Source organism: Cynocephalus volans, chromosome 8 (assembly GCF_027409185.1).
Source record: "Cynocephalus volans isolate mCynVol1 chromosome 8, mCynVol1.pri, whole genome shotgun sequence".
Lineage (NCBI taxonomy): Eukaryota > Metazoa > Chordata > Mammalia > Dermoptera > Cynocephalidae > Cynocephalus > Cynocephalus volans.
The window spans coordinates 75,072,835-75,085,068 of NC_084467.1; the positions used below are offsets into that span (position 1 = coordinate 75,072,835).

Genomic DNA, 12,234 nt, shown 5'->3' on the forward strand with positions numbered 1-12,234 from the left:
TATTCAATGGTCAATTGAATGTTAACACTATATGGAGTCTAACTCAGATTATGGTTAAAAGATTAACCATTATTTGCCAGGTTATGGCAAAGCAAGATTTATCTTCAGTTGAGTTTTGAATAATGTTGATAGTATGCTTGACATAGTATTAGGTATCTTTTACTGCCAAAGCTATTGATCCTAAATATACTATGATAGCTAGAATAAACAACACATAGTAACTTAAAAGGGTAGAGTACTCCAACACCATGCCTGCTGGACATTTCTTAGTTTGCATGGTTTATGATTACAATTTTAAGCAGAGAATGTACAAAACCTGTACCTCAGAAACTGCATGATAAATTACAGAAATGTCATGGTGCAGATAGCTTTTTAAATATACAGAGGCTCAGAGTGAATTTGGCTGTGTAAATTTCTCCATTCTGGATCAACATTGTAAAAATAAAAAAGTTGTGACATTCCTTCCCACTTAGCATATTTCTGACATTTGCAAAATCTCACTGATAGTTCAGTACAAAATATATATCATATCTTTGAGTTTGAAGGAGGAATTTATAATAGAAGAAATAAAGAAACTATTTCTACTGCAGATTTTGTTGAGTTCATTTCAGCTTGTTACCCAGAACAAGTCAGATCACCACAAATATGATCAAACAAAATACTTCAAACCCAGCAAGACAGGGTAGGGCAACCCCAATGTAACAACTGCATAGAATAGGGGAAGTAGCCAGGTTAAACAAAATATGATTCCAACAATATAACACTTTATTAGTTCTTTTTATTCCTCTAGCTAATATACCATTAAGAAGTGATTCACTTTCTCTATATCCTATACGAAGCAATTTTTAATGAAACTATCACTGTCTATGTTAATTTCCTAAAGGGGAACCAAATTAATGTGAATGGTTATGCTGGTTATTTGGCTATAGTGAAAGCACTGCCTTTGAAAATAGATTCTCTCTCCACTTAATCTCAGAATTTACATATGATCCTCCAAAAGTAAAATGTTTTACCATTAGACTTTAAAAATACTAAGTGCATGTCCTTGAACCAATGTTAGTCTTTTCTTTTTTGTAAATTCCTACATGTCATTTCCTTATGTATTTTTCTTTATGTCATTTCCTTTATGTAAATGAAATCTTGATTTAGTTTCATGATCTTTACTTTAGGCTGGCACAGCTGCAGAGTGCTTCTCTTTTCTTATTTAGAAATCAAGAAGCTTCTATTGTAGAATATTAAGCAGCATCTCCCTACTCTCTACTTACTAGATGCTACTAGGAACTTTCTGTTTTTCCCCGGTTGTGACAATAAAAAATGTCTCTAAACATTGTCAAATGTCTCTTGGGAGTGTGTGTGGGGTAGCGGGGGGCAAATGGCTGCCAGTTGAGAAGAATTAGTTTAGAAGGTTTAATTGAGAGTTTAGTAATATTATGTAAGATTTATTAGACAGTAATGTAATTAGGATGGAATCAATGAGTTACAAGGCATAGAGCATGACTGCAAATCAGTAATCTATTCTTAAAGCTGTCACGTGGGTGGCTGGACTATTCTTGATATAAATGGGGGGCTATTCAATTGACTTGGATTTTAATTCTACTTCTGCCCCTTATTTTCTGGTTACTTAACCATTTCCTTTTCTTAACCATAAAGTGGAAATATAACATACAACTTGGTACATAGTAAGATCTCAACAAATGGTAGCTATCACCACCAAGAAGTTTATATTCTATCTTCTAACCCATAAAGAGCCACTGAATGGTTTTAACTAAATTAACCCAAGTTGCTCCTGTTATTTTCCAAAAGGCACTATGATTTTTAGAATAACACAATTGCATGGGAATTGGGAGACCTGGGCTCTGGTCTTGTTTTTGTAACCAATTTGCTATATGTCTTTGAGTAAGTTGCTGCACACTTGGATCTCAGGTATACCAGCTGCAGTATAACAGGTTTGAGGTTAATCTCCAAGGTTTACTTTAGGATTGCAATTTTCAAGCATTTTATCAATTTTCTTCCTCACGTTTTGTATCTGGAGAAAGAAGGTGTACACATGTGTACAGGTTGGGGATTTCAAATTTGAAGTCTGTACTGATGTAAGGGCAATGTATACTTGAATTTAAATAGTTTAATAATTTTTCATTTGAATGAATTATACTTCTATTAATTTTAAAAAGTAATATATACATATGTTTTAAATTCTTAATTTGTTAATATTTAGGAAATATTTTTCCCATACATTAGTTTTTCTTTATAATGCTAAGCCACCCTACTCACTTTCAAATTGGAGGCAAATAAGAATATTCTGCTAATCAAGAATTGTGAAGACACATTCACTTAGAGATGATATTTGAGAGAACAGCAATGGGATCTTCAACATTTTACTGATTTTCAGCTAATTAAAAAATTCTTGCTGAGATTGCTCTCTCTATATTTTTTCTACTTTTGTGACTTCAAGTTATACGTTTCAAGTTTTGACACTCTGTCAATAGCCTTTTTGAATGATTGACATTATGATATTATTTCTGCTATAAGTTAAAATTTTATCTTTTACTAACTGTATCCCATTATTTCTAGCAACTCTCTTTGCATCACTTACTGTAAAAATTACTCATTCATATTCTAAAAGTGTTTATGGTCTAATGCCAAGTAGGAAATGATTGCAACCTTTTAAGATTAATTTGCTGATAACATGATAGTTTTGAATTACGGGGTTGCACCCTATTTATGAAGAGAACTATGGTAATCCACAGAGCAAATGACTAAAAAGTACATTAATTCAGAAAATGCTATTTTATCAGGCTAGAATTGGAAATAGCTATTAACTTTTAACTTTAGGGAATATTACTCATTTATTTCTCAATTCATTTATAAATATTACCTACTATCTGGCAGGTTCTGTTCCAGACACTGATAACCAGTGTACCAGACAAAGTTCCCTACTGTCATGAAGCTTATACTCTAGAGGAGGAAAAAGAGAGCAATTTAAAATAGTTCTAAGAGTTACGAAGAAAACAAAACAGGATATTGTGGAAGAGGATGACCAGGATGACAAGACAGAGTGGCCAGGGGAGCCTTCTCTAAGATGACATTTGAGCAGATACCTGAATATTGAGATAGAACCAGTCATTCAAAGAGCAGGTAAAAGAATTTTGTAGGTAAAAGGAAGGCATATTTTAATAATAGAGAGCAGGTCAGTGGGGTTGGCTGGGGAAAAGTGGCATATCATATGATTAGGGAGGTAAACAGGGCCGTGTTCATGTATATGAAAATAAGGAGTTTAGATTTCATTCTAAGTGTAAGTAGGAGTCATAGGGAGGTTTTTGTGAGGGAGTGATATAATCTGATTTATGCTTTAACAATATCATTCTAGTTGCCACATAGAGAATGGATTGTAGTGGGGAAAAATAGAAGCAATGAAAAGAAGTCAGGAGTCTAGGGGAGACATCATTCGATCTGGACAAGGGTGTCAGTGATGAAGAATGAGAGAAGTGGATGGATCCAGAATAACACTTAAACCTGAACGGACCGAATTTTAACCTCTACTTTAAATAACTATGCTTTATGTTCTATGACTTTGTTAGTTCTTTTGTGGGGGCTTATTTATTTTTCTTTTATTTAGAGTCACAGACACTGAGGTCTGGAAGGGACATAAAGGTATCTCTTCTAATTCCCTACTCAGAGAGATGGTCTGTAGGTGGTTTTTTTTTTTTTTTTTTTTTTTTGGCAGCTGGCTGGTATGGGGATCTGAGCCCATGACCTTGGTGTTATAAGCACTCTAACCAACTGAGCTAACTCGCCAGTCCTGGTCCTTAGGCTTTTAATGATGCTAAAAATCAGATGCTCACTATCTTGTGAGACTATCTTGTGTAGTAGTTCATTATTATATTAAAAAGCTCATTATTAGATTGAGCTGAAATCAGCCTCAGTATTCCATTTACTTAGTAAATAAGTATTTTTTGTGTGCCAATTATGTGCTAGTTGTTATGATAGGATGTGGACTAGGTGGCATCAGTGACGGTAGGCAGGAATGAAGTGTTATCAATATATTTCACACCCTCATAGAGCTCATATCTCTCAGCTGAGCACAGAAATTGGAAATAAAATTCAACAAATAAATCACTTAAGTTTTATCCTCTAGATTACTCATATTCCATAAGACAGCCTTTCAAATATTTAAAGACGGCTATCATGTCTCAACACCCCAAACCTTCTCTAATTCATTTATCAATAATTCATTAAATATTTATTGAATGACAACTATGAGATAGGCACTGTCAGGTGTTAAATGACAATAACAACAGATAAAATGTCTGTGTCATAGAGTCTAGTACATTCCAGTGAGGGGAGATATAATAAACAAAAAACTAAATAAATACGTAATATGTCAGGTGGTAAGGGCAAGCACACATAGAGGAAAGATAAGGAGTCTCAGGAAGGTGGGGGCATTGCTATTTTACATAGACTGGTCAGGAGAAACCTCTTTGATAAGAGAATTTTCTGAAGAGTGGATACCAGACTTTTTTTTTTTTTTTAAACCAGGTCTTGGGTACAAGGCATTCATTATGTCTAGGGGTGAGAGTAGCGTGGGGCCAAAACATCAGCAAGTCCACCCTGAACAAATGAATTTTAAGTTGAAACCTCAAAATGAGTAGGAACTAAGGGCCGGCCCATGACTCACTTGGGAGAGCGTGGTGCTGACAATACCAAGTCAAGGGTTAAGATTCCCTTACTGGTCATCTTTAAAAAAATAAATAAAAATGAGTAGGAACTAGAGGAATAAAGATTAGGGTGGAGAAATTGCAGGTGCAAAACTCAGGAAGTGAGGAGAGTGCAGAAAGAACAAAGATGGGGATGTGATCAGGCTGCAGAGTCTGGCAGAGGCTAAACATTCCAGATGTTTCAACAGGTCTTCCCAGGACATGGCTCCCAGATCATTCACCAATCCAAGAGAGGCCTTTTCTGAATGTGCTTTAATTTTTTCCATGTTTCTCTTTGAGGACGGCCTGACTGGTGCCATGACCTGCTTTATTCTGGATCTCATATGAGGGTAATTCAAAAAGTTAGTTCATGGAAAAGTGGAATTAAAAGATAATACAAATTTTCCATGAACTTTTTAAGTACCCTCTTATTTCTATCAGTACAACCTAAGATTGCAGTCATAATCCATTGAGTTTGTAATCTATCATCAGAGCCACTCCATTTTTTTTGTTTTTACATGAAATCATTGTGACATTGTCATAGGTACTTCAGGTTTCCTAATCCTGATGGAAACTTATGTTCCTGCCAAAGTACTTGGAAAGGATAAGTCACGGAGGCATGCAGAGCCAGAGAGGTGTGGAAAATGTGCTAATTCCAAGACTTCTTGCTTTTCCTTTCCCTTTTCCACTCCTCCTGGGGGATATGGCTTGATGGTGCACACATATTCCTGCTTCCTGTTATAGGAAGTCTTCCAAGAAAAGGTGAGGGCCACATTTCTGCAAATTGAACAAATCTATTTTAATGCCCTTTTGGGACTCTTAGGCTATCTGAAATCACATAATTCTCCTTTTTCAGCTGATTAATATAGGTGCAACTTATTTATTCTGAGTTCCAAGCATCTCCTATGGTGAGAGCAAGAATCTCAGCTGTATGAGATTACTATGTAATATCATTATCTTTAAAGCAAGACTTTACTGCTTTCTTTAAGTTTACTCTTATGGGCCTTATGTACTTAGTTTCAGTCTACCTCATTTCACTCCATGCCTGCTTTGTTTACAGCTGCTGCTTTAATAAGTTCTGCACAAATCCCATGCTAAATGAGTAGATTTTTGTTGTTGTTGTTGGCCAATACAGGGATTGAACCTGAGACCTTGCTACTGTCAGCACCATATTCTAATGGAGCTAACCAGCTAGTTCAGTTGAGTAGATTTTAGCTGCGCTTGACACACAAACACACACAAAAATGGGTAATTATGTGAGATGATGTATATGTTAATTTGCTTCACTATAGCAACCTTTTTACAATCTATATGTATCCCATAATATTATATTGTATATCTTAAATATAAACAATACTGAGTTTATTTTTTAAAAAAAAGTTCAGCATGATCTCAGCTGGGAAAGTGGCCCCTTTGCAAAATGTCTCCTTTAACATGGAAGACCTGTCATAAATACGGAAAACAGTGCCAACAAAGCCATTTAGGTCCCAAAAGTGTACCTGTGCCCATCCTCTCCCCATTGTTACTCATTGGCTGAAATATATACAACTAAAGATTTGCTTCTGCTTTGTAGCCCTCTTTGGTGTTATATACCTAAAGTGACTAGGCAGTACTCTTGTTCTGGAACTGGTGAACAAGACACCCACACCTCCTGTCCTGATGCCTGACAAGGCAAATACTCCATTTCACACAGTGATCTGTGAAGAATGTGACTGGCAGGTTCTTAAACTTGTTTAGGGCTTATCAGATTTCACTGTCATATAACACATAGATTAATCCTACTTCCTGACAGCTATTCTTTTAATTTTATTCCACAAGTATCAGAAACAATAACGAACAACTCAAACAACATCTTTGCTTTCACAGAGCTTAGAGCCTACTGACGAGGGATATTATAATCATAAATTTAGTTAAACTTACAGTTTCACCTCTAAGGCCCTTTTCACCTCTGGGTCCCTAAAGGAGAAAAAAAAGATATTAGTTCATTGTTATCGACATTTATTAAATGTAGTTAAGTTTGTAAACAAAACATGACAATTTTACATTATCTATCTAGTAAGACTTTTGTCAATTTACACAAATTCTAGTTTTCTTTTCCTAAGAAAAGCAAAGCAAAGCAGAAACAAAAATAACCTATTGATTCATCATGCTGTTTTGCTATCCCTAGCTCCACCTTAAGGTAAAGTGGGATTAACAAGCTACTTATGCACTCAATTAAATCAAAAAAGCTGATCTGACAATCATTCACAAAACAATTTAGAAAGAAAATTCTTTCTAAATTCCAGTTAAATTCTTCTAATATTTGTTTCCCTCAGCCTTTGAAAACTCTGTGCCTTGGGTGGTTTCCTCCTTGTTCATCTTTTCTTTCTGTTCTTCTCTGTGAGCTGAATCTTGCAAATTTTGATATGCTGTATACATTTTCATTCAGTTCAAAATGCTTTCTAATTTTCCTTGAGACTTCCTCTTTGATCTATGGATTATTTAGAGGAGTAAGTTTTAATTTTCAAGTGTTAGATTTTCCTATCTTTGTTATTGATATCTAGTTACATTATGAAATAACAGTATGGCAAGAGAACATACCTTGTATGACTTCAGTTCTAAGTTTAATACAATTTTTCTTATGACCCAAAATACTTCCTATTTTGGTAAATGTTCTATATGCACTTGAAAAGAATGTGTAGTCTGCTGTTGTTTGGTAGACCTACTGCTTTTTAAACTCCTGCTAATATTTTTGTGTTCATCCTTGTGTAAATTATACATTTATTTTAGTAAAAAAATAGATACTATTAATCTTTTCTGTAACCTGAATTTATACCTTCACAATAATATGAATGTTCTTCCATGTCAATCCACATTCCTCTAGATAATTATAATACTTATCTAGTATTTAATAAAATATAACAATCTTTTTACTTAATTTCGTATTATTAAATTTGTATCTAATTTTTGTCATTATAAATAGTGCTGTGATAAATATCCTTGTACTTTAAAAAAATGTTTAAATTGTCCTCCAGAGCTTTTTTTCACAATGGGTTTGCTGCCAGAACACAGGTGTCATGAAAACCACTGCTAAATCAAAGCTAAAATGGGAAATGAAAAGACTCATATTAACATCGCCGTCATTGGACACGTAGATTTGGGCAAGTCCACCACTACTGGCCATCTGACCTATGGATGTGGTGGGATCAACAAAAGAACCATCTAAAAATTTGAGAAGGAGGCTGCTGAGATGGGAAAGGGCTCCTTTAAGTACTCCTGGGTCTTGGATAAACTGAAAACTGAGCGTGAGCGTGGTATCACCATTGATATTTCCCCATGGAAATTTGAGACCAGCAAGCATTAGTGATGATCATTGATGCCCCAGGACACAGAGACTTTATCAAAAACATGATTACAGGCACATCTCAGGCTGACCATGATGTCTTGCTTGTTGCTGCTGGTGTTGGTGAGTTTGAAGCTGGTATCTCCAAGAATGGGCAGAACTGTGAGCATGTTCTGGCTTACATGCTGGGAGTGAAACAACTGATAGTTGGTGTTAACAAAATGGATTCCACCGAACCACCTGACAGCCAGAAAAGATACGAGGAAATCATTAAGGAAGTCAGCACCTACATTATGAAAATTGTCTACAACTCTGACACAGTAGCATTTGTGCCAGTTTCTGGCTGGTTGGGATGGTGACAACATGCTGGAGCCAACAGTTAATATGCTTTGGTTCAAAAGATGGAAAGTCACCTGGAAAGATGGCAATGCCTGTAGTGGGTTAGAAATCTTGATTTTCCTTTGATCTTAGAATAGGATTTTTAGGTAATGCATGAATGAGCCAAAAGGCTCTTGAGTAGGGGACAACAGTCCACAGATAAGTTTGGCAAAAGCCATATCTAATCAATTCTAATCACTGTTTAGGGATGGGATTGTGTACTTTGACTGTATTAGGTTGCTGGTTTGATTCCGGCTTGAATGACTATTGACAACCTACTGATTGTTCTTTAGATATGTTAAGAAAACTGCTTGAATGCTGTTTAAATATGTTAAAGAAATCACTGTAGGAAGTATGTAGAAAAGAAAACATTTACTAAGGACAAGCTGTTTGTTGGTGAATTAACCTAGTTTTTTACAAATTACATTCTGGAATGTCACATTGTTAATTTACTGCCACTACAAGTTTTACACTGCCTGTTTTTATGTCCTCCTTTGATGATTGAATCAACTGATTTTTCTTGTGAAACTTCCTTGTCTTGTCAACAAAAAGAAAGGCTGATTTTTGAATTGGGGCTGCTCCCCTGATGGGCGGCAGACCCTCCAGGCCTCATTCATGTTACCTTGAGTGAATTCTTTCTTTCTCTTTTTTCCCTTTTGTTTACACAGAGGAAAGAGTAACAAATGCCAGTGGAACCACACTGTTTGAAGCTCTGGATTGCATCTTGCCGCCAACTTGTTCAACTGACAAGCCCTTGTGTCTGCCACTCCAGGATGTCTACAAAATTGGTGGCATTGGTATTGTCCCCGTGGGCCAAGTAGACTGGTGTTCTCAAACCTGGTACGGTGGTCACCTTCACTCCAGTCAATGTCACAATGGAAGAAAAGTCTGTTGAAATGCATCACGAAGCTTTGAGTGAAGCTCTTCCTGGAGATAATGTGGGCTTTCAATGTTTAAAACGTGTCTGTCGAAGATGTTCGTTGTGGCAACATTGCTGGTGACAGCAAAAATGACCCACCAATGCAAGCAGCTAGTTCAGGTGATTATCCTGAACCATCCAGGCTAAATCAGTGCTGGCTATGCCCCTGTACTGGATTGTCACACAGCTCACATTGCTTGCAAGTTTGCTGAGCTGAAGGAAAAGATCGATTGCTGTTCTGGTAAGAAGCTGGAAGATGGCCCTAAATTCTTGAAATCTGGTGATACTGCCCTCATTGATATGGTTCCTGGCAAGCCCATGTGTGTTGAGAGCTTCTCTGTCCTCCTCTGGGTCATTTTGCTATTGTGATATGAGATAGACAATTGCTAAGGGTGTCATCAAAGCAGTGGGCAAGATGGCTGCTGGGGAGGGCAAGGTCACCAAGTCTGCCCAGAAAGCTCAGAAGGTTAAATGAATATTATCCCTAATACCTGCTACCCCAGTGTTAATCCGTGGTGGGAGAATGGTCTCAGAACTGTTTATCACAATTGGCCATTTAAGTTTAATAGTAGAAGACTGGTTAATGATAACAATGCATCGTACAACCTTCAGAAGGAAAGGGGAATGTTTTGTGGACCATTTTGTTCTTTTGTGTGAAAGTTTTATTAGTTTTTAAAATCAATACTTTTTACTGGAAACAACTTGACCAAAAATCTGTCACAGAATTTTGAAACTCATTAAAAGAAAAAAAAAATTGCCCAGCAGAGAGTTTACAATTGCATGCATACCTGCAAAATGTGGGAATGTATATTTTTTTCTGATTCATGCCATGTTCTTTGTTAATCTTGCAAGCTAAAAATACTATCTTAATATTTTTTGCCATTTATATTACTTCTTTGTGTTTCCTGTTTTGTCCTGAACCATTTTAAACTACGGTATTAACTTTCAAAGGTGACTTTTCTTTACAGCTCTTTTTTTGTTTATTTGTTTTTACATCCTGCTCCACTCTCAACCCAGTATTAACAACCTGGTATATATCTTTTCATACTTTTTTCTAATCAAATATTGATAAGTATATTTACATATTTATGGGAGATATTGATCATGTTTTATAATATTGGGATCATATTATATTACTCTTCTATGCATCATGCTTTTCTCACTTAAAAATATATTGTGAAATAATTGCATGTTGGCCAAACTAGATATAACTGATTCTTTTTAATAATTGGACAATATTCCATGAAATGGCTAGACCACAATTTACTCAACCATTCCTTTACAGATGAGCATACAAATTATGTCTTTTTTATTTTTATTTTTATTTTTTTTGCCAATACAAACAGTATTGTGAAAAAAAATCTTTGTAAAATCTCTTATTAGTGTTTTTATATCCATGGGACAAATTCTTCAAAGTAGAACTGCTTGGTTAAAGGGTATATGTACTTATATTTAACAAATATCTTTCCTTAAAGGCTGTAACTCACACTTGTAGCAGTGATAAATGTGAGCACTGTTTTCCCTGTATTCCCTTCTGAGACATTAGATGTAATATTTAATTATTACTTTAATTTGCATTTCTCTGACTTAAAGTTAGGTGAGGGTCTTTTAAAATAATAGTTGACCTTTTGGATTTGTTTTTCATTTTTCTACTGAGTTTTCCATCTTTTTCAAACCAATTTGCAAGAGCTCTTTATACATTAACCTGTTATATGTTGTATGCTTTGCAAATATTTTTTTTACCAACCTATATTAATTTTTGACTTTATTTATGGAATCTTTTTTCCATGTAAAATTTAAAAATTTTCAAGTATTCAAATATATTTTCTGTTCTTTTATAGCTTTCAGATTTCCTATCCTATATAAAATGTCTCCCTGACTCTTAAGCTACACTTTAGTTTTCTAGATTATTTTTCTAAGATTTTTGTTTCATTTTTTACACTGAAGTCTACTCTTTTTTTTTTTTCTTTTTTAACTAACTAACATTTTGCTCATAGAATGAAGTCTTTAAAAGTTCATCTAGGATCTGAAACAAAAAAATTAGCAAAATGGAATTCCAGTTTTTTGCAGCAGTAGTGGTACTCAAAGTAATTCCATCTCCCTTCCCTGTCACTGCTGTAGGAGCAGGCATGTGGCTGAATGCTGGTCAATTACACATGAGGAAAAATGCAAAGGGGAGCTTCTGGAAAATTTTTTATTTTTCCCATGATAGTTTTGTAGACAACTTTCGCACTGGATAATTATGTCTGGATGTGACTCCTGAGAAACTGTAGTCATCTTGCTATAAGCCTAATTATGAAGCCAACATTCGGGATAGCAGAGTAGAGATATGGAAGGAACCTGGTCTTAGATAACATGATAGAGTCATCAAATTAAACAAATCTGCAGTCCTTCCTACCTCTGGTCTTCCTATAATGTGCAATTTCTTTATTGTCAAAGCCAGTTCAATTCAGGGTTCCTATTACTTGTAGCCAAAATCATCCAAACTGATATACCATTTTGGGGGGTGTTTATTTGTTTAATACTTTAACATTTACTTGTACATATTTGTGGGGTACAGTATGTTGCTTCAACACATGCATATACTGCACAATGATTCACTTAGGATAGATAGCATAGTTTTGCATCAATTAGTTCACTGCTTTCCTCCTCCCTCCTCCTGCCATCCCCCCATCCAGCCTCTGGTAACCATTAACCATTATTATATTCTCTACTTCTATGAGAACCACTTTTTTTTTTCAGATTCCACATGAGTGATACCATGCTGTATTTGTCTTTTTGTTTCTGACTTACTTCACCAATTTTGTTGTAATTAAATTTCTATATATTCTCAAATCTAATTCTGGGCTCTAGTCTATTACACCAATCTGTTTGTTTGTTTCTTTGTACTACCATATAGTTTTATTTACAGTAACCTTGCA

At 35.3% G+C, this 12,234-nt stretch overlaps 1 protein-coding gene and 1 pseudogene across 1 annotated transcript in view; one reads left to right on the forward strand and one right to left on the reverse strand.

The window, feature by feature from the left end:
• The window catches only part of COL24A1 (collagen type XXIV alpha 1 chain), a 354,783-nt gene that overhangs the window by 24,478 nt on the left and 318,071 nt on the right, over positions 1-12,234 (reverse strand). Inside the window, exon 52 of the mRNA XM_063105785.1 lies at positions 6,615-6,650. Coding sequence (XP_062961855.1) covers positions 6,615-6,650 — 36 coding nt within the window. The remainder of the gene's footprint in view (positions 1-6,614; positions 6,651-12,234) is intronic.
• Positions 7,780-9,788, forward strand: LOC134385020 (elongation factor 1-alpha 1-like; annotated as a pseudogene).